Source organism: Carettochelys insculpta, chromosome 24 (genome assembly GCF_033958435.1).
Source record: "Carettochelys insculpta isolate YL-2023 chromosome 24, ASM3395843v1, whole genome shotgun sequence".
In the NCBI taxonomy this organism is placed as follows: domain Eukaryota; kingdom Metazoa; phylum Chordata; order Testudines; family Carettochelyidae; genus Carettochelys; species Carettochelys insculpta.
Genome location: NC_134160.1, coordinates 13,130,108 through 13,157,213, shown reverse-complemented (window position 1 = coordinate 13,157,213; position 27,106 = coordinate 13,130,108). Strand labels below are relative to the sequence as shown.

The 27,106-nt window shown below is 48.7% G+C and overlaps 1 protein-coding gene across 4 annotated transcripts in view; it reads right to left on the bottom strand.

Annotated features, from left to right (window-relative positions):
• Window positions 1-27,106, bottom strand: part of PTPRU (protein tyrosine phosphatase receptor type U) — a 324,630-nt gene that overhangs the window by 178,300 nt on the left and 119,224 nt on the right. For all 4 annotated transcript variants that reach the window (XM_074976599.1, XM_074976600.1, XM_074976601.1 and 1 more), the window contains exon 3: window positions 442-713. In XM_074976599.1, the coding sequence (XP_074832700.1) occupies window positions 442-713 (272 nt within the window). The remainder of the gene's footprint in view (window positions 1-441; window positions 714-27,106) is intronic.

Below are 27,106 nucleotides of genomic sequence, written 5' to 3'. Positions count from 1 at the left end.
CGAAGCTGTTTGGACAGACACTGCCTCAGAGCTTCTCCAGACTGGGCCTCTGGAGCTCAGAGGTAGGAAGGGAAGTGGCACAGCAGCAGAACTTGGAGACAGGCCTGGGACAGCACAAGAGGTGCAGGCTGGGAGTGAGGGTCATGCGCACAGCTGGTGGGGAGACAGGAGTCATGGACTGGAATATCAAATAGAGCTGTGGGTTGGGACTGAGGGTACCAGCGCGATGGGCGCCATGGCTGGAATAGCGACCAGGGCTGTGGGTTGGCTGAGCAGCAGTGTGTTGAAAGGTCTCTCTCTCTCTCTCTCTCTCTTCCTCTTCTCCATGGCCCGTTCAGCTCATTTACCACCTGCTTAAGTCCCGTCCAGGCCCCAAATCACCCTTCAACTTCTGCAAGACCACCTCCCAGCCTCCTGTCACGAGGGACGCTTCCAACTCACCTGGTACTCGTTGGGCCAAAACATGCTGACCGCCAGCTCTGCCTGGTGCCACTGGCGCCCATGGGAGCCAGACATGTTCCACACCATGCTGCCCAGCGGGCCCCCATTCACCTTCACGTAGATGTTGAGCGAACCGGGGCTGTGGCCATCCCGGCTGTATATGAAGTAGCTGAACTGGAGGCAGTGGGTGTCATTCTCACTCAGAGTCTGGAAGAGGATGTGAGCTTTCTGCCCCGGCACATGCTGTGAGGAGTTGACCACCAGGTAGGAGCCTGCATCGAAGAAGCAGGAGAATGATGTGCCCAGTTGGCCAGGGGATCTGCGTGTGTCAGATGCCCTGGCCACATCTGCCACAGTCTAGCCACATGTCCCCTGCGTCCCCTTTGTGTGCTGAATGCCTGTCCCTCTGTCGTGTACCACTCCATCCATTACTGGGAGGTATCATGTGCTATGAGTCCCATGAGCTCATTGGAATAAGGGGACTTCGAAGTAGGCGGCGTCCTTTCGAAAAGGAGCCCCGTCTGGACGCGCCACACGGCGGCAAGGAGCGTCAATTTCGAAGCGTGGCTGCCGCCCGCATGCTAATGAAGCGCTGAATATGCATTTTAGCGCTTCATTAGTAAACTTCGAAATGGCCATTTGCATGGCCATTTCGAAGTTTGGGGCACGTGTAGACACAGCCTGAGAGTGGGGACCACCTCCTTATTTCTTCTTTCCTTCTCTCCCATTACCCCTCATGCAGCCAGTTCCCAGCCCCTTCACTCTTCCTTTAAGGCTGTGTCTGCCAGCCAGTCTCCTACCCACTGATCTCCCCACCTAGGCCTGAGGGGTCTCTGATGTCCTGTCTTTGTTTGGCCTGGCTCTCAGTATACGTCCAGGCTGCAGTACCCGAGAATGACCGCGCCTCAAGCTGGCATACCAAAGCTAACTTTATGTAGCTAGCTGGGGCAGTGAGGGCTGGCCCTGCGAGTAGTTACCCAGAGCTATGGGTGGGTTTGTATCGCCCATGCTGAACCATGCTCTGTCTGGCTCCATGACTCTGGTAGCTGAGCTAGTTCAAGTTAGCTCAAATAAGTCAGGTCGAGTGGAAGGGACACAAGGGCCATGTGGCTAGACTATTGGTCCTGTCCTGTCACTCATGTTCTCTCTAATCTTTTCCATCCATGCGCGGATATTTAAATGTTTATGTGCACCAAGGCACATAGGAATGCGCACCACCAGCAGAAACACAACACCTACTGCATGTGCTCTGCTCAGAAGCTGGTGGCACTAGAATCTCCCCCATGCGGCCATATAAGTGCACAGCTTACAAGGAACAATACCTGGGATGTGTGCAGACGTACTCTCCAACTGGACTCTTTGGGGAAGGGCTTACAAAAAGCCCTGTGCTCCCCATCCTGCCACCAGCTTGCAGAGTCGCCTTAGGGGAGGCGCTTCTCTCTGCACCTTAGGGCTGATCTATGCTGAGAACTTACATGGGCATAGTCGCATCTCTCCGGGGTGTGAAGTAGCCACATAATCCACGGCTCTGCCAACCTAACCCCTGGCATAGACAGCACTACTGTAACCACTCACAGGCAGACTTGAACCTGAAAACTCTACAGCCTAGTGCAGGAGGTGCTATAGGCTGAGCTAGAAGTTAGCTGCCTCTCAGCTAAGGCTGTACAGGAGACTCATTCTTTCTGTGTAAGTGCCACCACGTGAGCGAGTCAACCACAGCCAGCAGGGGTGTGCATTACAGGACCACCTCTTGGGGACGTGCACTGCCTACCATAACAGGACATCCATCTTCCATCCACACAGGACTTGTCTAGAGTTGCACCACTGGAGTGAGTATTTGAAGTGTTGAGATACCCTTTGCTTTCCCAGTGGAGTGACAGACGGCCAGCTCTGATTAAGAGGCACCATGGCCCTGGGGCAGAGGTGGTCACCTTTTCTCCCTTCAAAAACTTTTTTTGGTCAAAAAATTGTGTTTTCATCAAAACTACATTTCTCACCCCCCCCCGTCTCCAGAGAGACACAAAAACCATCCTGCTTTCAGAGAGACAAGTTAGGTTTTGCTTCATCCAAAACACTGAAATAGTCAATGAAAAAAGTCATTGTATTCTAAATTCTGAGTGGAAAACCACTTGCATTGTTGGCCCAGCTTGCCTGGAAGGCTTGCGGCGGGCAGGGGAGGGGGTCACCACTCTGGTGTTGGCCCTCAAGAGAGAGAATTCCCTGTGACACAGAACTCAGCCCACCAGTACCAAGCCCCTCGTGCAAAGAGGGATGAGCAAGCTATGTCACAAGGGACAAAGCAACAGTGAACTGGACTCTGAGCCCACCACTCCCCCTCTCATACAGAGGGGCTGAAGGATGAATTATTACATGTAAGTAGCAGTGCAGGTAAGAGCTGTTTTGCAGCCCCACCTCTGCTATTCATGTGTTTCCTTTAGCTCAAGAGGCTTCTCCTGGCAAATCATTGCTATCGAACTCTCTGTGGTCTCCGGAGCTCCACAAGCAGACAGTGGGCCTGGGAAAGCTGCTCAGGCCGTGACTGATGTTTCAGTGAGTTATTACCTGGGGCAATGACCATAGTGAGTTTGCTCCTTGTTCCCCTCCCTGGCCTCAACATCACCCCATGGCCACTCAGCCTACAAGGAGAGAAGACAACCAGTGGAAAGAGACTGACCCTCCTACAGGAAGGAGAGGATCAGGAAAACGCCTGGTGGCTCCAGCTGCCTTGGACACCAGGAACCCAAAGACAGGAAGTACGCAGGACCGGCAGAAAGCATCTCCTCACCAACACCCCCTGGAGACGCTCCACAACCAACCCTCAGGCCAGGCAATGGCACAGCACCACCTCACAAAGACAGGTGCAGAAAGGGTGGTGAGGGGAAGGAGAAGCCCAGTACAAGAGCTACTCCTCCATTCATGTGCCTGTCTACCCTGCCATGGGATGTGTCACTACAGCACAGGCAACCATACCCAAGCTGTACCCCCTCCCTACCCTTCTAGCCTTCAGCACTGCCCAGAGCGTGCTGCACCAAGCCCTCTTCTCCCTCTTCCACCCCCAGCCAGCCCTCAGCACTGCCCAGAGTGGCTGCACTGAAGCGCTTTCCTCCCAGGCAGTCCTCAGAGCCACCCAGCACTATGGCAGTGATTTAAAGGGCCCAGGGCTCCCACCTGCCACCACCACTACTGCAGCAGCGGCAGTGGCAGGGGTGGGCCCTTCTGAACAGCCAGGTTCCAGGGCAACTGCTCCTTTGGCCCCCTGCCACATTGCCACAGCCCCTGCTGCAAGCAGACAGGCCCATGGAAGCAGGCACGTGTGCACACCTGTCCTCGCCTACAGACAGCCTGCCAGCCTTAAACAAATCCTCACCAGCAACTATAGATCACAACACAGTAACTCTAAACCTGGAACCAATCCCTGCAAAAAACCTCACTGTCAACTCTGCTCATATATCTACACCAGTGATATCATCACAGGACCTAACCACATCAACCACACCATCAGGGGCTCTTTCACCTGCACATCTACAAATGCAACATATGCCATCATGTGCCAGCAATGCCCCACTGTAATTTACATTGGCCAAACTGGACAGTCTCTTTGTAAAAGAATAAATGGACATAAATCAAACATCACGAATGGTAACATACAAAAACCTGTAGGAGAACACTTCAATCTCCCTGAATCCTACAACAACAACAAGAAATCCAAAATAAACTGCAAAGAGAAATTTCAGAGCTGCAATTCCTTTACAAATTTGACTCCATCAACCAAGGATTGAACAGAGACTGGGAGTGGTTGGCCCATTACAAAAGCAGTTTCTCCACTCTTGATGTTCACAGCTCCACATTAACTGCTGCTAATAGGCCACATCCACCCTGACTGACGAGACCTTGTCAGCTCTTGCCCTCCCCTTGATTGAGACTCCCTTTCTAAATCCTCCTCCAAACACGCCCCCCTACAACTCATATATCTGACAAAGAGGGTCTTTACCCAAGAAAGCTTGTGCTCCAAAGTATCTGTTGGTCTATAAGGTGCCACAGGACTTCTTATTGTTTTTGAAGATACAGACTAACTCAGCTACCTCTCTGATACATGTGAGGGTTCCTCCTACACTACAGCTTGCTGATTGTCACTGAAGGATATTCCTGTGGTATGGTCTTCATTGTCTCATGTCTCCATTGCTTCAATGGCCACCTCTGCAGTCTGTGCAAAGGCAACCTTGCTCTGGAGATTGGATCCATTCAGAATGATGCTGCAAAGACCATTTCCTCCCACACTCCTTTGACTACATCTCTTCTTCTTTGCATCTGGCTACTCTCCCTCTTCCTCACTGTATCAAACATCTAGGGCAAGTATGTAACCCATGTACCTATGGGTGTGGTTCACTGTCCCACAGCACCTAGACCACCAACAGAGGTGTAGCCAGACAGAAACCCCCTTTTGCTCTGCTCCATCTTGCCTTTCCTAGGTGCTTCAGAGCACGAAAGGGTTAAAAGGAATAGCCCAGTCCTGGAATGCCCAAAAGCGCAGATGGGCTTATCTTAGCCAAGGTCTTTGAAGCTCTGGAGGAAAGCTAAGAACAATGGGCTAATTAACAGCCAGGCCTTGGACTACCCTTGGCTAATTACCATCAGTTGATTCACCAGGACACTTGTCCCAAACAAGAGGAAAAATCTCCGGCCCATTAAGGCCATGTCTACATGTGCCCCAAACTTCGAAATGGCCATGCAAATGGCCATTTCGAAGTTTACTAATGAAGCGCTGAAATGCATATTCAGCGCGTCATTGGCATGCGGGCTGCTACGGCGCTTCGAAATTGATGCGCCTTGCCGCCGCGCGGCGCATGCAGACGGGGCTCCTTTTCGAAAGGACCCCGCCTACTTCGAAGTCCCCTTATTCCCATGAGCTTATTCCCAAGGCGCATCAATTTCGAAGCGCCGCAGAAGCCCGCATGCTAATGAAGCGCTGAATATGCATTTCAGCGCTTCATTAGTAAACTTCGAAATGGCCATTTGCATGGCCATTTCGAAGTTTGGGGCACGTGTAGATGTAGCCTAAGACACAAATGCCCTCAATGGTCTACCTCACAGGTGTGAACTACGCCCTTGAACTGCCTGTGAGAACCAGCATCAGACAGCTTAATTCAATTAAACCAAGGAAGAAGCCTACGTGACCCAATGAGTATAAAAGAGGGGTCCGGCAGACCCCCTATTTGAGCTCCAATCATCTTTCCTGCTGGAGAGGAGGGTGGGGTCTCCCCAGGCACCGGGGACGACCGACTCCTGGAAAAAAGGGACAAAGAACTTCTTCCCAAGGGATCGAGAGGAAACTGGCCAAGCCACGTTGGTAATGCAGGGGTAAGAATAAGACCTGCTAGGTATTTTACTTTTCATTTCTTTTGGAGCACATTTAACCAGTATAGATCTATAAATTAGAGTGTATGCTAGCTATTTGTAATCAAAGTATAAACCTTGTAACAATTGTAACCACAAGAGCTTAACTCGCTAGGTAAACAAATAAAGCAACATTGTAACAGTAAGAGCTTAACTTGTTAAATAAATAAACAAAGTAATTAATTAAGTGGTAACCTAACTCTTCCTGTTACTGTGCAAACTAAACACAAAACAAAGAACCTAGCTGCTTTTCAGCGGCTCTCAGCCTGGCCACTAGTGAGCTCTGCCCTGGCAGTTGAAATCTCATATTAATACAAGGGCATAGTGGCATCTCACCTGACCATCGGCTAACAGAAACTGGCGTAGTCGGCAGGATTTGTGATATCGGTTTATAATACAGTAACATGAAGCCAGTCATGATCAGCACTAATTTCAGTAAGGTAAAAAAAGTTTTGTCCAGGAAGGTTGGGGTGACCCGAAGTAGGATAAGGAGATGTTGAAAAAAAACTGGGCTGATGTAGAGGAACTGTGGTCACAGTTCTGTGTGTGGAGGAATGCCTGTAAGTTGAAGAAAGGGAAAGGGAAAGGAGCCTGTATCTGGCTGTTAAAGAGTGCCCTGCAGGCAGCATGTAGAAGTCATAGGGAAGTAAAAATGGAGCTGGAAAGAGTGCAGAGGGAGAGAGATGAGTTGCAGCAGCGATGCCAGAATTTAGATACCCATGCACGCATGCTGAGCAAGGAAGTGTGCCAACTGGAGGAGCGGCTTGTTCCTCTGGTAAAGAAGTAAGGAACAGAGCGGAGAGCAAAGCTAAAGAGCAAATCTAGGTGCATTAATAGAGCCAAAGCAGAGGCTTCTCTCTGGCTAGACCCAGAGGAGTGGGATGGGGACATTTGGAATTCCTCAGAGGATAAGTATTCCAGCAATCTCTCTCATAAGATAGAAAAAAACCCATTCGCATAAGGCCTGTTGTTACTTATCAAAAGGATCTCACTCCTAAAGAGAAGAAGGCTGGGAGGAATGAAACTAACAGCAGTTCCTCCTCTAAGCGTGATAAGCTAAAACAGCGGCCAACCCAAATTACTACTCGGAGCTATGAGCCAGCCAAGCTGAGAAAAATTCAGGAAGAGTTTATTAAGAAGCCTGGGAAGGGAGTAATAGAGTGGCTAGTCAAAATATGGGATGCAGGAGCCGGTCATACACAACTGTCCTCCCAAAAATGTGGAAGGGTTAATATGGGGGCAGGAGCATTCTTCACCCCCAGAGACAGGGAAGGTCCAAAGTCTATCTGGACTTTTGCCTGTAGATGGGCACGGGGAATTCACCCCTCTAACCGAGGTGAACCCACTGGCACCCCTTGGACCAACGGGGAGGGACTTAAAGGAGCCCTACAGACCATATCCACAATGGCTATGCTTCGGGGTGATGGTCCTGGAAGGGAGGAAGAAGGGAGCCCATGGCAGCAGATAGTTGTAACAGCAGATTTACAACCCATAAGTAAAGGACTCCCGGATTTTATAAAGCCCTAGCAGTAGCTGAAAAAAAATCATGCTCAAAATAACCAGATTACCTATCAAACCTTACTTGGGAATATGCTTAAGGACCAACAAAAATGTGGGAAGGATGAAATAACACCACAGGCATCATAACCAAAGCTAAGGTATGGAGCCTAACAGGAAATTGTAGGGGTAAGGAAGAAGGCTTTAAGCCCAAGCGAAAAATAACCCCAGAGAAAAAGGAACTAAAAACCAAATTCTGAAAGCAGTGTTTAGATCTGGGATACCCCAGACACCTGCTGCATGGGATGCCAACTGGAAGTTTAAAATCTTGGCAACCTGAAAGGGCACTGAGCAGGGGAAAACAGCAGTAATGCCTAGTGCTCCTCCCAGCTCAAACACCCATTACTCACCACTGAGGCAGCAATTACATAAACTGATGCCCATAATTAAAATTGACCAGAAAAACTAAATAGCAGGGGTCAAACCTCTCTCTGCATAAATAAACTTAAATCAGCAGAGGAGGGAAGTAGCAGCAATGACCCCCAGATCCTAGTAACAGTAAATGATAAAACTACTGTGTCTTTTCTAGTAGATACTGGAGCCCAATTGTCCATGATTAAAAGAAAACTTTCTTGGTCCTCCACCTTCTGGTTGGAGAAATGTTCAGGGGTAAATGGCACTATTGGCCGTGTATACACTAGCCCCAAACTTCGAAAGGCCATTTCAAAGTTTACTAATGAAGTGCTGAAATGCATATTCAGTGCCTCATTAGCATGTGGGAGGCCACGATACTTCGAAATTGACGCGGCTCGCCGCCGCACATCTCATCCCAATGGGGCTCCTTTTCAGCAGGGAGGGGTATGTGCGGTGATTAACCAATCTTGCTGTTTTTATGTAAATAACTTAGAAAAAATTAAACAAAATGTTGTTACAATAAAAGGTGCAATTAAGATTTTGCACTGTCACTAAAGATGGACAAGCTTCATGGCTAGATTGCGAGCCCAACAATTGGGACTTTCTTTAACTCCTTTTCTTCATTCTATTATACCACTCTGTTAACCATTCTAATTGTTGTAATCGCTTGTTGCATTATTTTGTGTATTGTTAAACGTGTAGTTAATGTTGCTATATCCTCTGCGCATGCTCAATATATGGCGTTGGCAGGTGATCCTAATCAATCCCTTGACTGTAAATCACCTAATCATGCCATCCCTATGGGCCGATTTTAGTTTCCTCCAAGGAGGGCAAGAGGTGCTGGCATCATTACCACCTTGAGGTCTGGGACACAGTGAGGCGAATCAAGGGGGTGGAATGTAGCCAGACAGAAACCCCCTTTTGCTCTACTCCGTCTTGCCTTTCCTAGGTGCTTCAGAGCACAAAAGGGTTAAAAGGAATAGCCCAGTCCTGGAATGCCCGAGAGCGCAGATGGGCTTATTTTAGCCAAGGTCTTTGAAGCTCCTGAGCAAAGCTAAGAACAATGGGCTAATTAACAGCTGGGCCTCGGACTGCCCTTGGCTAATTACCATCAGTTGATTCACCAGGACATTTGTCCCAGACAGGAGGAAAAATCTCCAGCCCATTAAGACACAAATGCCATCAATGGTCCACCTCACAGGTGTGAACTACGCCCTTGAACTGCCCGTGAGAACCAGCATCAGACAGCTTAATTCAATTAAACCAAGGAAGAAGCCTACGTGACCCAATGAGTATAAAAGAGGGGTCCGGCAGACCCCCTATTGAGCTCCAATCATCTTTCCTGCTGGAGAGGAGGGTGGGGTCTCCCCAGGTCCCCGGGGACGCCCGACTCCTGGAAAAAAGGGACAAAGAACTTCTTCCCAAGGGATCGAGAAGAAACTGGCCAAACCACGTTGGTAATGCAGGGGTAAGAATAAGACCTGCTAGGTATTTTACTTTTCATTTCTTTTGGAGCACATTTAACCAGTATAGATCTATAAATTAGAGTGTATGCTAGCTATTTGTAATCAAAGTATAAACCTTGTAACAATTGTAACCACAAGAGCTTAACTCGCTAGGTAAACAAATAAAGCAACATTGTAACAATAAAAGCTTAACTTGTTAAATAAATAAACAAAGTAATTAATTAAGCGGTAACCTAACTCCTCCTGTTACTGTGCAAACTAAACACAAAACAAAAAACCTAGCTGCTTTTCAGCGGCTCTCAGCCTGGTCACTAGTGAGCTCTGCCCTGGCGGTTAAAATCTCATATTAATACAAGAGCATAGTGGCATCTCACCTAACCATCGGCTAACAAGAGGGAAAGAACAAGTCTCCTCTACAGGCTTAGCTGAGAGACCATCAGCTTTTAGCTCAAACTGTAGAGGTTCCTGCACTAAGCTCCAGACTCCCAGGCTTGAGTCTGTCTGTGGGCAGTTACACCATCATCTCTTATTGGCTACCAAGCTGCTGATGTCGCCTCCATTGGGCTCAGGATAGCAGCCTCCTTTGGCCATCTGTGAACTGTTCCACAGAGCTGCTTCTTTCTTGCTCCCCCTAACGCTTGGTAGGAGCTCCTCATAACCATTTGTTATGCTGCCTCATGCCCCATCTTACCATCCCTCATCAAAACGTGTCCTGGCCGGGGTGGCTGCAAAAAACTTGTCAATGGTTAGGCTGCTGCTGTGCAGAGCCCTCTGAGTCATGGTGACAGGGATGCCTTGCTCAAACCCACAAAACAGTGAGTCACTGTGTCACCCTCTGCCTCATTAGGAGTGAGCTTTGCTGCTAAACTCCATGGCAGCTCTCCACCACGCCATCCTGTCTGCCTGGCCAGCAAACTCTGCAGGGATCAGCCCATGCAAACCTGGCCTTGCGGTTAGCAACCAGTGAACCCAGCTCCCCAGAGACGTCTCTCTGCAGCGGTCATCCCCTCCCACCATGCACTTGTAGATGTTGTTCAATTCACTGCCTGCAAAGAGACACTGAGCCCACCACAAGCTGCTAAGCTAGCAGCCAACCCGCACTTCACTAGGACAGCTCTGAGATGGGTGGTAATGAAACAAGAGTAAGTCGCTTAACAATGCCCACAGGCTCCAGTAAGAGTGAGTGGCTGGAGAGGCTGCACACAAAACACCCTTTCTAGGGACAACAATGGAACTTTAGCATGTTACAATCATTGTCTAGGCAGGTTTCACACTTACTCTTGGTCTGTGCTCAAGGATCCACCTTTCTCAAACATCATGAGCTCAGGCCTCTTGTGTCCCTCCGGTGTAGTAGGCATCCTTCAGTCTGCACAGACTATGGATCACACCCTTTAAAGTTTCAATTTAAGACTTCATTTATAGCGTCTATTGTGACTATAAAGACCCACACGAGAGTGACAGTCCTTGCTGCCTCTCTTGCAGATGTAGTGGGTGTCTGGCAAGTCCTTATTGTGCTTTCTGTGTGCTCGCTTCTCCTCTGCTAGCTGTCTGATCTTCAACTCGCCCTTCTGAAGGCCCTTGTGTAACCCCTGCCTCCATCTGCCGCGGTCGTCTGCTAGTTCTTCCCAGTTGTCCAGCTCGATGTCTACCTCTCTGAGGTCTCTCTTGCAGACATCTTTGTAACGCAACTGGGGGCGTCCGGGGGGGTCTTTTGCCAGAGGCTAGCTCACCATACATGATGTCTTTTGGAATCCTTCCATCGTTCATCCTGTGGACGTGGCCAAGCCAGCGGAGCTGACGCTGCCTGAGGAGGGTGTGCATGGTTGGGATTCCAGCTTGCCCGAGGACGGCTGTGTTGGTAACTCTGTCCTTCCATGATATTCCAAGGGTGCGCCTGAGGCAGCGCAAGTGGAAGACGTTCAGCCTCTTTTCCTGGCGGGCATACAGGGTCCAAGTCTCGCTGCCATAAAGGAGGGTGCTGAGGATGCAGGTTCTGTAGACTTGCATTTTGGTGTGAGTGTACAGCTTGTTGTTATTCCACACTCTCTTGCTGAGTCTGGACAGAGTTGTGGCTGCTTTTCCGATCCTCCTATTTAGCTCAGTGTCCAACGACAGGGTGTCAGTGATGGTGGACACGAGGTAAACGAACTTGTGGACAACCTCTAACGTATAGTTGTCAATGTTGATTGATGGGGATTCAGCAACATCTTGACCAAGTACATTTGTCTTCTTTAGGCTGATGGTAAGCCCAAAGTCCTTGCACGCTTTGGAGAAATGATCCAGCAGTTTTTGAAGCTGGTCTTCTGTGTGAGACACTACAGCAGCATCGTCTGCGAACAGCATGTCTCTGATGAGGACTTCTCGCACCTTAGACTTAGCTCTCAGCCTTGCAAGGTGAAACAGTTTCCCATCAGATCTTGTGTGCAGCAAGATGCCCTCTGTTGAAGATCCAAAGGCATGCTTCAGGAGGAGTGCGAAGAAGATCCCGAACAATGTCGGAGCAAGCACGCATCCTTGTTTGACGCCGCTCCTGATTCTGAAAGCATCCGATAATGCGCCGTCATATTGGATGGTTCCTCTCATGTTTTCATGGAACGACTGGATCATCTTGAGTAACCGTGGAGGACAGCCTATCTTGTGAAGCAGTTTGAACAGACCATCCCTGCTGACCAAGTCAAAAGCCTTGGTCAGGTCGATGAAGGCTATGTAGAGTGGCTTTCTCTGCTCCCTGCACTTCTCCTGCAGCTGCCTTAGAGAGAAGACCATGTCAACGGTAGACCTCTCTGCACGGAATCCGCACTGCAATTCAGGGTACACCCTCTCCGCAATCTCTTGTGTCCCTCCAGTGACAGAGGCCTAAATGCCTGTTTCTGCCTTCTGCCCCCAAACACCCATTCCTCTGTTTCAAGAGCCAGGCAGCCTTCCTCAAAGTGAGCATTCAGCCCCTGCCATGACCATTATGTGGTCATCTCCCCTACTTGCTTGTTTGATGGCTTTATCTACCTTCCACCTCAATGTACTTCCCATTGAATTTACATTGGAGACACAGGCTATGTCTACACTATACCATAAAGTCAATTTTAAGCACTCAGCTAGATTTTACAATGTGACTGTCTTCACTGAAAATACCATTGTCAATGTTAAGGGGCACTGTGGTCGACTTTCTTGCCACACCCCTCCAATGCGGTGTAATGCCACTTTTGAACTTAAAAGGCCAAATTAATGTTAGTGTGCAAACAGTGTTATTTTAAACCAATTTTATTGCCCTCCAGAGGAAGCCCACAGATATCCCACAAGTTCCCACAAGTGTCTGTTCTGGCCAATTTCACCTCTGCTGCTCTCCAGGGCTACGTCTACACGTGCAGCCAACATCGAAATAGCTTATTTCGATGTTGCGACATCGAAATAGTCTATTTCGATGAATAACGTCTACACGTCCTCCAGGGCCGGCAACGTCGATGTTCAACTTCGACGTTGCTCAGCCCAACATCGAAATAGGCGCAGCGAGGGAACGTCTACACGCCAAAGTAGAACACATAGAAATAAGGGTGCCAGGCACAGCTGCAGACAGGGTCACAGGGCGGACTCAACAGCAAGACGCTCCCTTAAAGGGCCCCTCCCAGACACAGTTGCACTAAACAACACAAGATCCACAGAGCTGACAACTGGTTGCAGACCCTGTGCCTGCAGCATAGATCCCCAGCTGCCGCAGAAGCAGCCAGAAGCCCTGGGCTAAGGGCTACTGCCCACGGTGACCATAGAGCCCCGCAGGGGCTGGAGAGAGAGCATCTCTCAACCCCCCAGCTGATGGACGCCATGGAGGACCCAGCAATTTCGACGTTGCGGGACGCAGATCGTCTACACTGTCCCTACTTCGACGTTGAACGTCGAAGTAGGGCGCTATTCCTATCTCCTCATGAGGTTAGCGACTTCGACGTCTCGCCGCCTAACGTCGAAGTTAACTTCGAAATAGCGCCCGACGCGTGTAGACGCGACGGGCGCTATTTCGAAGTTGGTGCCGCTACTTCGAAGTAGCGTGCACGTGTAGACGCAGCTCAGATGTGCAGGAAGTAGGAAACAGGAAGCCCAGAAATTTGAATTCATTTTCTTCCTAACAATCATTGATAGCACACCTCAGGAGTACACCTCCGGCTCCATCCCTCGCATCCACCCATCATGAATTCTCAGGGTTCTAGTTCTGATCTGAGTTCTCACAAGGGCAAGTTGTGCCTGACCAATCTGATTAGCTTCTGTAATGAGGTAACTGGCTCTGCGGAGATGGGGAAGTCAATGGATGTGATATACCTTGACTTAAGCAAAGCTTTTGATAGTCTCCCACAACATTTTTGCACATAAGTTAAGGAAGTATGGATTGGATACACAGACTGCAAGATGGACAGAAAACTGGTTAGATGATCGGACTCAACAGGTAGCGATCAATGGCTCAATGTCTGGTTGGTGGTCAGGTTCAAGTGGAGAGCCCCAAAGGACTGGTTCTAAGGCCAGTATTGTTCAACATCTTTATTAATGACCTATATGAGAGGATGATTGAACCCTCAGCAATTTTGTGAATTACACTAAACTAGGGGAACAGGTTGATATGCTGGAGGGTAGGGATGGGGTCCAGGGAGACCTAGATAAATTGGAGGATTGGGCCAAAATAAATCTGATGAGGTTTAACAAGGACAAGTGCACTTGGGACAGAAGAACCCCAAGCATTGTTACAAGCTGGGGACTGACTGGCTAAGTAGCAGTGCATCAGAAAAGGGATTATGGTGGTTGAGAGGCTGGAAATGAGTCAACTATGTGCCCTTGAAGCCAAGAAGGCTAATGGCATATTGGGGAGCATTTCCAGCAAATCTAGAGAAGTTATTATTCCCCTTTATTTGGCACTGGTGAAGCCACATCTGGAGTATTGCATCCAGTTCCGTGGATGCTGCTCTCCAGTATAGTGAGGATGTGGATCCACTGGAGGGGGTTCACTGGAGGGCAATGAAAATGATTAGGGGCTGGAGCACGTGACCTACAAAGTGAGACTGAGAGATTCGGGCTTATTTAGTTTGCAAAAGAGAAGAGTGAGAGGCAACTGGATAGCAGCCTTCAGCTTCCTGAAGGGAGGCTCTAAAGAGGACGGAGAGAGGCTGTTCTCAGTAATGATGAATGGCAGAACAAGAAGCAATGGTCTGAAGTTACAGAGGGGGAGGTGTAATTGGATATTAGCACTGGAATGCTTTAGCTAGGGATGTTGTGAAATCTCCATCCCTAGAATTTTTAAGTCCCTGCTTGACAAGTCATGGCTGGGACGATTTAGTTGGGGTTGATTCTGCTTTAGGCAGAGGGCTGGATTAGATGACCTCCTGAGGTCACTTCCAGCCCTAGAATTCTGTGATTTATTCCAGCTTCCAGGATAGCACACCTTGCCACACCAGACAACCAGTAAGTAATCTGGCATCATGGCACCACACAGCATTCTGACAAATTTTCCACCACTGTGCTCACACTGTATGAGCATATTTTCCTTTTAAGTCTCTGTTACTCTTTGGAGGCTGATGTTTCTTCTGGCAACCTAGAAGAAGCACAGGAAGTTTCCTTAAAATTTGTCCCCATAACTTTATCACATTGTTCCCTGGCATTTAAATTTCCCGGGACTGCCCTGACACATCACATGGCTGGTGGGCTCTCCATCTCCCTACTCCAAATGGCTGGATGGCTCTCCTGGCCCTCTCCCCTCCCACCATGCAGCTGGAGGGCTCGCTGGCTCCCCACCGCAACCACATGACTGCGAAGGATTTATGAGGAGCTGCTGAGAAAGTTTTTTCCTGCACTTTACAGTTTACAGGGCTGACAACCCGCCAGCCTGCCATGTGGCCAGCAGGTTCAAACCCTCCCTGACACCACCTGGCTCCTAGACTGTGTGGACCCTGCTCCTGGACACCAGTATGTCCAGCACAGGCTTCCCCTGCTCTAATGGCTTTTTTCCTGCACAGGATTTATGAGGAGCCACCAAAAAAGTTTACAGAACTGATCACCTCCCCAGCCCACCATGAGCTACTGAGAAAGTTTTTTCCATGCTTTACAGTTTACAGGGCTTTGTTTCAATCACAACACCCCCCATACCCTGACTGCCCCGCCATCCTTAAGCCACCAGGATCTTACCATGTCTGTAATGAAATTGTCTGGATAACTAATAGCTTCTGTTCTGCAGAAGTTGATTCACTGTCATCTTTCAGAAGCCAAAAGTGGCCTTGGAAACACAAGTTGCAGAGATTGTCAAACTGAGACCCATTCATTCTATGGGTCAGCACTTTGTCACATTTAAAAATTGTATCTAAAATTTGACCTTGACTGTCTTCAACAGGCAAAGTGAGTTGAGGAGGCAAGGGTGCAGTGATGCAGTGCAGGAAAAGATACAGATAGGACCACATCCTGCAGCAGCATGAAAAGGCAGACAGGGACCGAGCCAAAGTTGCTACTGAGAGAAAGCGGACACAGCAATGTCAACAAAGCATGCTGCAATATTGACTAAACATGCTCCAGTCCAGGAACCAGGACTCAGCAGAGCTCCTGAAGGCTGTCAGGAAACAAACTGACATCCTGAAGTCCATGCTAGAACTGCAGAGGGACACCCACCACAGGAGTCATTATGTTGCCTCCTCACCCTGTTGCCTGGCCTCCCCTCAGTAATGAACAACCCCTGCACTGGGGGCCCCATATGCGGGGGGAAGGACATGGACAGCCTCACGTCTGCCTCCCAGACCTTTTCAAACTACAAAAGGCTCACATTCCACCACACATGATACCAGGATTCCCTTCTTTTTCCTACCCCTTAACCCTCCCCCCCGCCCCGGTAAAAAGAATGTTTTTTCTGAAAACCACAGTGTCAGTTCTTGGTTCACATGGGGTAAAATGCAGTTGGAGGTGCTTTCATAAAGGTCAAGCACACATCATTATGGGGGATGGTGGTGGTATCACAATAGTTAAATGCAGCAGATTCATGCGGCTGTCTACTCATTCATAAAGCTGCTTTTTTCAAAGTCTCCCTGATGGCTGTTGCTTCTGCATGTGTACTGCTGACTGCCCTTGTGTCCAGCTATGCATAAGCACTGCCCAGAGCAACTGCTTCTGCAAGCCAGGCCGGCATGAAATTTTCCCCCTTTGATTCTCAAATGTTATGAAGAACACAGCATACTGCATTGCTGGAGAGGGAGAGGGAGAGGGATGTTGGCTTGGCAAATATCCAGATGGGTCAAAGGGCACCTTAATGTGGCTTTTAAATGGCCAAAGGCACATTCCACCACCATTCTGCACTCGCTGGGCCTGGAGCTGGAGGACTCCTTGCCGTGGTCCAGGGTGCCTGTGTACGGCTTCATGAACCAAGGGAGTAGAGGGTAAGAACTATGGGCATCTCCACATTGCCCATCTTGATCTTCTGTGCTGAAAAGAAAGTCTCATCCTGGAGCTTTCCGTACAGACATGAGTTTCTAAAGATGCATTTGTTGTGCACCATTCCTAGCCATCTCACATCGATGTTGGTGAGATGAACTTTGTGATCCACCAATGCCTGCAACACCATGGAGAAGTACCTCTTGTGGTTTATGTACTCTGAGACTAGGTGGCCTGGGGCCAGGACAGGGATGTGCATTCTATTGCCACACTGCAGGTCGGAAACTCCATGGCAGCAAAGCCATCCGCTATGTCCTGCATATTTCCCAGAGTCACGGTCTTTCGCATCAGATGGGCACAGATTGCCTTGGTTACCTGGATCACTACAGACTCCACTGTAGATCTCCGCCCCCCCCATTGATTTCCCACTGACTGGTAGCTGTCAGGAGTTGCAGACTTCCGTACAGTAATTGCCACTCGTGAACTGTCGAAGCAGGTCTCATTCTGGTATCACTGTGCTTCAGGGCGTGGGACAACAAATCACAAAGATCCATGCAGAAGTTCTGCAGCCACTGCTGGTTGTCCCAGACCTCCAAAACTATGTCGTCCCACCAGTGTGTGCTAATTTCATATCTCCAGAACTGGCACTCCACTGCAAGCAATGCATCCAGGCCAGCCAGCAGCTCTGCATTCCTGTCCTCCAGTTCTTCAACATCATCATCCGAATCATCCTCATCCACCTCATCCATCTCATCCTCCCACTGGCTTTGTCTAATTAAATGCTGCGCAATACTTCAGGAAGTGGCCATAAAACACTCTGCAACAGCTCTAAGCTGTTCAGGATCCACACTAGCACAGAACTGGGAAAATGGCCTGAAAAATGTTGTGAAATTTCTTGAGCTGGTCATTTGTTTTCCAGTGGCAAGGGGGTGGGGCTATTGAACTCTGGGATGACAACATCAAACACCCATAAGCACTTGCAGAACATTTTTTCACATAAGCCACTGACACAAAAAAACAGAATGCAACAGGGCTGCAGGCACTTTGGTACAGGTACCCACAATGCACTGCTGATGCACTTAAACCTGGCTAAGACAATGGAGACACGCTATGTTGACTTTCTGGATATTTACAGACACTCATCTTTAACTTTACGTAATCTAGCTGTAAAAGGTCAACTTCTATAAATTCTACTTTATTTCACAGTGTAGACATAGCCACATTGAAGATGAAACAACATTCCTCTGTCTAGGGCAGACTGTGCTAATTCACTGCTTGCCCAACACGAACACATTTCCAGCACACCACTGGAACTGATTATACACCACACATACATACACCATGCAACAATGTTAATGATCAGTATGTCTGTGTAACCCACACACCTATGTGAGGTCCACTGTCCCATGTAGTGGTACCTAGACCACTTATACAGAGAAATACTGATTCTCCTCCCAAGCCTTAACTGGGCACCTGCTGACTTTTAGCTCAAACTATTGAGGCTCCTGCACTGAGGTCCCAAGTTCAAATCTTTCTGTGGGCAGTTACAGCTGCACATGACACCTTTCAGATACAGGTTATGACAGTACTGTACTGGAGCAGTAAGTACATCAGGCCTGATGTAACTTGATGGCAACGGGGGTCTCAGTGAGACTGATACAGTCCCACTGTTTCTTATCACCACCCCCACATGTTTGCATCCATTATCTCTCATCTTATTCTTAGATTGCCAGGTCCCTGGGATAGGGACTTTCCCAGACACAGCAGTCTGGCTTCCTCAGGCTGTCACACACCCCTTGGCTGGGCCTGAATTTTGACTGAACTTGCACAAGTGACAGGAAGTTTGTCATCCCCTGGGGGTGGGGGGCGGGGTCCGGTCAACAAGCCTGGTCTGAAGTGCTCCCACCCTCTACAGGACCATCAGGCACCATGCACAGGGTGGGAGGGGGCAGGGTGAGGCTCACAGAATGTAAGGTTCTGGTGAATGCTTAGAGACAGGGGTTGACTCCTCTCATTCCATGTTCTGGCCAACAGGCTCGCAAAGGAGATCGTGGCAAGCTTATGTTCCCTGAGGAGAGGATCCCAGCCAATGAAGTGTGTTGGGGAGGGCGTCTTGGGAACAGAGTGTTCACAGGACAGAAAAGCTGAGACTCACTAATTTAAGCTCCCAACCCTCAGCCACTGCAAACAGGCATAAGGTCCAGGGGCTTCTCCTGTACTGATTCACCACCCTGCCCCCTGAAGATCTGGCTCATGGTTTTGCCCCCAGTGAGCTGCCCATTTTAGAGTCTTCTCAGCTGTGTCCTGTATTAGGGACAGGAGCAGCACCATCAATTAGACTGTCACAAGACACAGTCCCATATGCTGTATATAGACCCACTTATTTGATCCTGAGCTCATTCCCCTCCCCTCTCTGGGAGTGAGGGCATAGTACATGGCCTCCCTGACAGTCAGGGGCCAAGAGGAAAAGCAAGCAACAACATCCTGGTACACAGCTGCTGCCCCTGGTCCCTCCCAGAATGACGTCCTTGTCGGCACGTGAAGTTAGAAAGTAACAGAGAGGGAGCCGGGCTAGTCTATACACTATCAAAACAAAAAAGCGTCAAGTAGCACTTTAAAGACTAACATAATAATTTATTAGGTGAGCTTTCATGGGACAGACCTGCTTCTTCAGACCATAGCCAGACCAGAACAGACTCAATACTCAAGGCACAAAGAACCAAAAACAGTAATCAAGGTTGACAAATCAGAAAAAAAATTATCACGGTGAGCAAATCAGAGAGTAGAGGGGCAGTGGAAGGGGGGGGTGAAGTCAAGAATTAGATTAAGCCAAGTATGCAAAAAAGCCCCTATAATGACCCAGAAAATTCGCATCCCAGTTCAAACCACGTGTTAATGTGTCGAATTTGAATATAAAAGAGTTCAGCAGCCTTTCTTTCCAAACTGTTGTGAAAATTCCTCTTCAGTAAGATGCAGATTTGTAAGTCATTAACAGAATGGCCCACTCCATTAAAATGTAGGCTGACTGGTTTGTGTATCAGGAGTGTTTTTATGTGCAGTGGCAGCCAAAAAAGCAAAGAGAATGTTAAGAATCATTAAAAAAGGGATAGAGAATAAGACGGCGAATATCTTATTGCCCTTATGTAAAACCATGCTACTCCCACATCATGAACACTGCATGCAGATGTGGTCTCCTCATCTCAAAAAAGACATATTGACATTAGAAAAGGTTCAGAAAAGGACAACTAACATGATTAGGGGTTTGGAACGGGTCCCACATGAAGAGAGATTAAATAGACCAGGTCTTTTCAGCTTAGAAAAAAGGAGACTATGGGGGTATATGATAGAGGTATATAAAATAGTGAGTGGTGTGGAGAAAGTGAACAAGGAAAAATTATTTAATTGTTCCCATAATATCAGAAGAGAGGACACCAAATGAAATCAATTGATTTAAGCAGGTTTAGAACAAATAAAAGGAAATTCTTCTTCACGCCATGCACAATCAACCTGTGGAACTCCTCACCAGAGGAGGCTGTGAAGGCTAGGGCTATTAAAGGGTTTAAAAAAGAGCTAGATAAATTCATGGAAGTTAGGTCCATCAATGGCTATTAACCAGGCTGGGTAAGGAATGGTGTCCCTGGCCTCTTGTTTGGCAGAAGCTGGAGATGGATGGCAGGAGAGAGATCGCTTGATCGTTACCTGTTCAGTCCACTCCCTCTGGAGCACCTGACATTGGCTGCTGTCAGCAGATGGGAGACTGGGCTGGACTGACCTTTGGTCTGACCCACTATGGCCATTCTTATGTTTGCACATTCTTAGACAAGCCACTATCGGACAAAAGACTTGGTGGAAGGCTCCCCCCACACCCTTGAAGAGGACACATGGAGTTGCCCCATCAGTTTGAGCTTTGGGGGAAGGGATGAAAAAGGAAGGAACTTTTTATTTCCACACTCAGAGGCATGGACTACAGGGGGTACAGCTGAGTGGAAAGAAATAGCAGAGGCTCAGCACCCCACTGATCAGCTTTGTGGTGGCAGGCCAAAGGCACCGTGGGGAGAGAACTGTGGGCAGGAAGAGAAGGGGCAGGGTGTGCATGGGGGAGGGGTAGCATTGGCATGGGAAGTATGGGTTCTGCAGTGTGGATAAGTGGATTTGCGTGGGCTCCTCAGAGGATTCACACCTTGCTCTCAGCACAGCCAGCCTTCTGTATGCACACAGCTTACAAATGGCCCCACGACCCATCTAGGAAATGCTACATTAGGCCTCAAAGGCCTGGCAGCCATGCAGAGCTGGGGCTCGACGCCAGGTTGAGGTTGCAAATCAGAGCAATCTGGGATGAGCCCTGAGCTTACTTCTCCCCTGCCATCCATAAGCCCTTCAGCCTCCTCCCTGGCTACAAGGATTTTAACACTTCCTCCAGGATACTACCAAAACTAGACATGGTAATTGCTTACACTGCAGAGATGCGCTGGCCATTTGTCTTTAATGCTCACTGCTTGGACTGCATTGGCACCGCCATCCCCCCACGGATTTGAACCATTTAATTTCCATTTCCATCGTCTCGTATCATTTCACACACAGTCGTTGCTGCTTTTAAACTGTGCTCAGATGGCGAGAGCATTCATAGGCCCGTTAGCTTAACAACTGCTGGCACTTCAGCTTCTGGGCTCTCTGGGATCCCCACACATCTGTCGGATAACACTCAGCATGCACAGTGCTCTGCATACATCCACTGCTCTCATAGCCCTGCACAAACTAAATATTTACCCCTCCTCCGCATGCCCACCAGCTCACATTCTCAGATGTGAAGTTCTCCCCGTTTCACCCTTGCAGTCACAGAGCAGGGACTAAGTGAGGCAGCAGCAAAGCTGCCAGCAGAATCAGGAGTCCCAGAACCATCCCCGCTCTGCTCTATCCAAGACCTACACTCAGCTCCCAGAGCTAGAAAGAGAGGCCAGTGACCCAAAGGGATAGAGGTGTTGTGATGCTGAGCACAGCAATAGCTAAGCATTATGTACCTAGAAAATTATTGCAACAGGCTCCACTGAGGTGGTATTCGGTGCCAAGACTCCCTCTACATTGAATGGGGAGAAATTCACACTTCATCAACAAGGGAAAGACCAAGGAAATGTGGATCAAACCATCCAACAACACCATCACCACATGGGGAGAGATGACCTGGAAGATGTGGAGCGGTTCATCTACTTGGGGAGTATTATGGGCAGAAACAGAGGAACAGATAAGGCTATCAGTGCCAGGAAAGGAAAAGTAACAGTTGCGTTCAAGACTCTCCATCCCATATGGAGATCAGAAATAATATTTGTGAAGACGAAACTGTGGCTTTTCAACACCAATGTTTAGAGTGGGCTCTTGTACGGATGCAAGACCTGGCGTACGAAAAAGTCTTCAAATCACAAGCTACAAACATTCATAAACAGATGCCTGAGGTACATCCTTCCCATGAAATGGCAAGACTTGGTCACATGACTGGAATCATCTCATCGGAGTTAGCTTCGAACCAGTCGCTCGTGTTTCTGGCTCCTCTTCCAACACCGACAAGGCCATGTTGTAAACTGTATCCCTCAGATGTTGCCATTTGGATGTCACATCGACGCCCCCAGGGCCACTGCGCAGATTTTCCTGGAGGTCACTCTGAACTTTTCAGCTTTCTCCGAGTTTGCCGTCTTTCTGGCGTCAATGCGGGGCCTTCCAGCAGGTTTAGAGCGGTACAGCTTCTTGGGTCTCATCTTGAGCTTGGAGCAAACTAGTGTGCTGCAATCCTGGAGTACAAACGCTCACCGAGCCAGAGTACCCAGCAAGCACTTAGACAGGCCAGAAGAACAGTACAGCAGACAGCCAGGCGCTGTGCCAACAACCACTGGCTCCAGCTATGCAGCAGCATCCAGACCTGTGCTGACTTTGGTAATCTCAGAGGAATGTACGAGGGTATGAAGAAGGCATTAGGACCCACCCAGAACAAGATGGCACCTCTGAAATCCAAATCTGGTCAAGTCATCGCTGACAAAGCCAAACAGATGGAGCGCTGGGTCGAGCACTACTCTGAGCTGTACTCACGCGAGAACGTTGTGGTTGACGCAGCCCTCGATGCTGTCGAGCTCCTACCAGTAATGGATGAACTGGATCAGGAACCAACTGTGGATGAACTGAAGAGAGCCATCGACAGCATTGCAGTAGGAAAGGCCCCTGGCCAAGATGCTATACCACCAGAGGTAATCAAGTGTGCCACGGACACACTCCTGGAACCCCTGCATGAGCTACTGTGCCTGTGCTGGAAAGAGGGTGAGGTTCCACAGGATATGCGTGACGCTAACATTGTAACGTTGTATGAGAACAAAGGAGACAGAAGCGACTGCAACAACTACCGTGGAATCTCCCTCCTAAGCGTCACTGGTAAACTGTTCGCTCGCGTCATCCTTGGCAGACTCCAGAAGATTGCTGAGAGGGTGTACCCCGAATCGCAGAGTGGATTCTGCACAGAGAGGTCTACTATTGACATGGTCTTCTCTCTAAGGCAGCTGCAGGAGAAGTGAAGGGAGCAGAGGAAGCCACTCTACATAGCCTTCATCGACCTGACAGGGTGACCAACACCGCAATCCTTGAGCAAGCTGGAATCCCAACCATGCACACCCTCCTCAGGCAGTGTCGGCGCCGCTGGCTTGGCCATGTCCACAGGATGAATGATGGAAGGATTCCAAAAGGCACCCTGTATGGTGAGCTAGCCTCTGGCAAAAAACCTCCCAGACGCCCCCAGTTGCGCTACAAAGATGTCTGCAAGAGAGACCTCAGAGAGGTAGACATCGAACTGGACAACTGGGAAGAACTAGCAGACGACCACAGCAGATGGAGGCAGGGGTTACACAAGGGCCTTCAGAAGGGTGAGATGAGGATCAGACAGCTAGCAGAGGAGAAGCAAGCGCACAGAAAGCACACTAAGGACTTGCCAGACACCCGCCACATCTGCAAGAGATGCAGCAAGGACTGTCACTCTCGTGTGGGTCTTCATAGTCACAGTAGATGCTGTAAATGAAGTCTGCAACTGAAACTATAAAGGGCACGATCCATAGTCTATGCACACTGAAGGATGCCTACTACTACTACTACTACTTGGTCACAAATGAGGAGCTTTGGAACAGAGCAGGATAAGAACCACTAGACATTTAAATCAAGAGAAGAAAGTGGGGATGGCTGGGCTACACTCGCAGAAAACCATCATCCATCGCGCTCTCACTTGGAACCCACAAGGAAATGCAAAAGAGGAAGACCTTGGACAACGTGGAGATCTACTGAGACTGAAGCACAACTGGGATACTCCTGAGGTCAGCTAGAAATTTTGTCCCAAGACAGAGGGAAGTGGAAGAGACTTGTGGGTGACCTATGCTCCATGTGGAGCACAAGGGTTTAAATCAAGCAAGTCAAGTCCACCTCATAGATTTCGCCAGGCCTTAGGTGTGAGACAGACTTCCGGACAGCTAGAGCAAGGACAGCAGTGCATGTGCCCAGACACAAAGAACACAGGCCACAGGGGGAAATCTCACAGCAAGGGTTACATGGCAGCAGGGAGTTGGCCGAGAGCAGCAGCACCTAAATCTGGGGTTTAGGCACCTTTGTGGATCTGGGCGTGAATTAAGGAGTCTTGATTCCTGTCCACAAACAACCCCCATCCCTCTGAGTTAGGAGTAAAACCCAGAAGTCCTGATAGCCACTCACTTCACACAGTAATACACAGAACCATGATGTATTGGTCCCTAGCCCCCTCCCACCATAACCCCTAAGCTATACCCCCACATTAGGAACAGAACTCAATGGTCCTGACCCACTGCCTTAACCACAGGCCAGGTACAGTAAAACTCTTTCATATTCAGCAGCCTGGAAAAAGAGGTTGCTAGATATTCAAATATTCTGGATAAGAGAGAGGTATGCCTAGCAATGCCTAACACTAAAGAAAAATAGGATTAGATATTAAGAAACATGCAAAAAATTCATGAAGTGCTTCATTTATCAATAGTAGTACCGTACACTGTAAACTTATACTGTACTTGCTGTACTTATTTGTATTTACTTTCACAATACAGTAAACCCCCAACTTACACGTTGCGTTCCTGGGCAGCCACGCATAAGTCAAATTTCATGTAAGTCAAGACCAGGTGGGGGAGGGGCCCCAGTCCTGGCTTTGCCTGGCTCCTGATAGAAGAAGGGAGATGAGAACCAGGAGACGGCTCCCCTCTGGTGTCTGGCTCCCACAAGTTGAGGGAAGCTGGAAGCCAGGCTGCTGCCTGGTCCCCAGATCCCCACCACTCACAGTTTTGACTCACATTATTGCAAGTACACATGTCAGGGGTCTACTGTAAAGCACTTATGGAAAACATAACTAAAATTTACTTATGGTTAAAATGCCATTATCTGAGAGTGCCGGACAATAGAATGCTGGATATGAAAGAGTTTACTGAGTACATCAATTATGTGTGAGGGCCAGGCATGGAGTGTGACACTAACAGAACTGGCACAGACCTTAGCATGCTGAACCCCTACCTGACTGCCTGCAGCCTCCAGCAGTCAGGCAAGGGACACAATGAAATGAAAATGAGATCGTTAATGCTCTTTCCATTTTAATCACGCCGGATGCTGTAAGCAACCAAGCCAAGACATTCATTTAAATCTGCCATTGTTCTCTTGACAGCGACTCTTTAATTATTAATAGCTTTTACCACTGTTTAATTTAAATTAATCCTTTTTATTCTCTTCCGAGAACTCTCCCCTGGCAACTCTGGCTCAGAGGAAAGGACAACAGCATAATAAAAGAGCTAGTGCATGCATGCACTACAACCCTCTATTAGATGAGATCAGAACTACTCAACTGTGTCTCATAGGCCCCACACAAGTAGCAGTTAAGGGAGATTCTCTTTTAGCTCAGTTAGCAGGGTCAGAGTTCTAGCTTTGTTGCAGTTTGGAGTGTTCTGCCACTAGATCCAATGTGGCCATGGGTCAGTGATGATATTGCTTTTCGCAGTTGCAGGGATTTTTGCTTTCCAGTTATATTAATATGGAGCCATTTATCTCTGTGATTTCATCAGCTGCTTGCAGATGTGTGAAAAAAATCCTTGTCCTTGAACCTTGGCCAAAGCAGTGCAGAGATAGGGGAGAGCTGGCGGGTGGGAAAACAGGGAATGGTGAGTGTGTCCATTTGCCAAAGGAAAATAAAAATGTATTTTTCTGAGAAAGACAAAGGCGCCTGCTGCAGCTGAGAGGTGCCCTGAGAATCCACCACTCCATGTGGAACCCAGGTGTGCAAAGCACAGGCCTGACAAATTTGTCTCTCTCGCACACACAGGGAGTCAGGCCTAGTACCTCCTCCGTCAACCCCCAAAGAGTCACCTGCCTCTAAGTTGCTGAGGTAACAGGGAGCTGGTCATCTCAGCAGCCCTCTTGTTGGAAGTCCTTTTCCAAAAATGGGGCCAGATCTTCAGCTGGAGTAAACCAGCCAAATTCCACACACAGCTGCACCAACACGCCCCAGCTGCATCTGGCCCACGCCACATATCCCTTCCATAGAGCTTCTTCTCCAAGGACAAGCGAGGGGCCTGGGTTACCCCTAACTGCAGAATGGGGAAACCAACACACAATGCTGGATGTGATTAAACCAAAACACTAGCACAACGGCTAAGACCAGCACAAATATCTCCAGAGCTGGAGTCTAGCAGCTCAGGCCCTCCTTTTGGCAGGGCTCGAGAGGGCTTGCTCATTCGCCCTGATCCCATTATTGATGAAACTACCCCCTCTTGTCCAAACATTCTCGTACTGTGTTTTTGGCTGACATGGGCAGAAGATGGTGTAATTGGCTAGAGTCAAATCTAGCTACATTTCACCAATGGAAGTAAAGTTCACATGTACATATCTTTCTCTTCTCTCCCTGCCTGTACTAATGAGATTGGCTCCATTTGGCCCAGGAAAGCAGAGGCCTTAACAGCTATCACCAGACCATTCTGACATTTGAACCACAGCCAAGGGCCATCTTCTGAAAGCAACCACTCTGTCTATCCACTCTGCTAGAGGCTCATTAATAAATGAAGGCCTTGCCTGCCCCAGATAGCCAGACAAAGTGAAACTAAAATTAACCTGCTGAAAACAATTTGGAAACATGACATCGCAGACAAGGAAGAAAGGACATTACAGACACTTAGCAACAGGCTAAGGAGCTGGGAGATATTTGGCTATATCCATATGGGTCCCCCTGGGGAACATCCCATAGGCACCAGCACCACATTGGCCAGGGATGGGTTGAGAGAGGTTAGGGCTTTTCCATCTTTAACACCACTTCACACTGTTCAAGTTCTCATCCCACGCCCCCAAGCACCTCATCTGAGCACCTTCCAGCTGGGCAGCTGCCAACGGTGGTGACATTTGGCATGGTGGTTCTGCCTCCCTCCAGGAGGGGCAGGAATATTGTTAACAGAAGGGGCTCTGTGCAGACCATGTTTTGGGTTTAGGGAAGC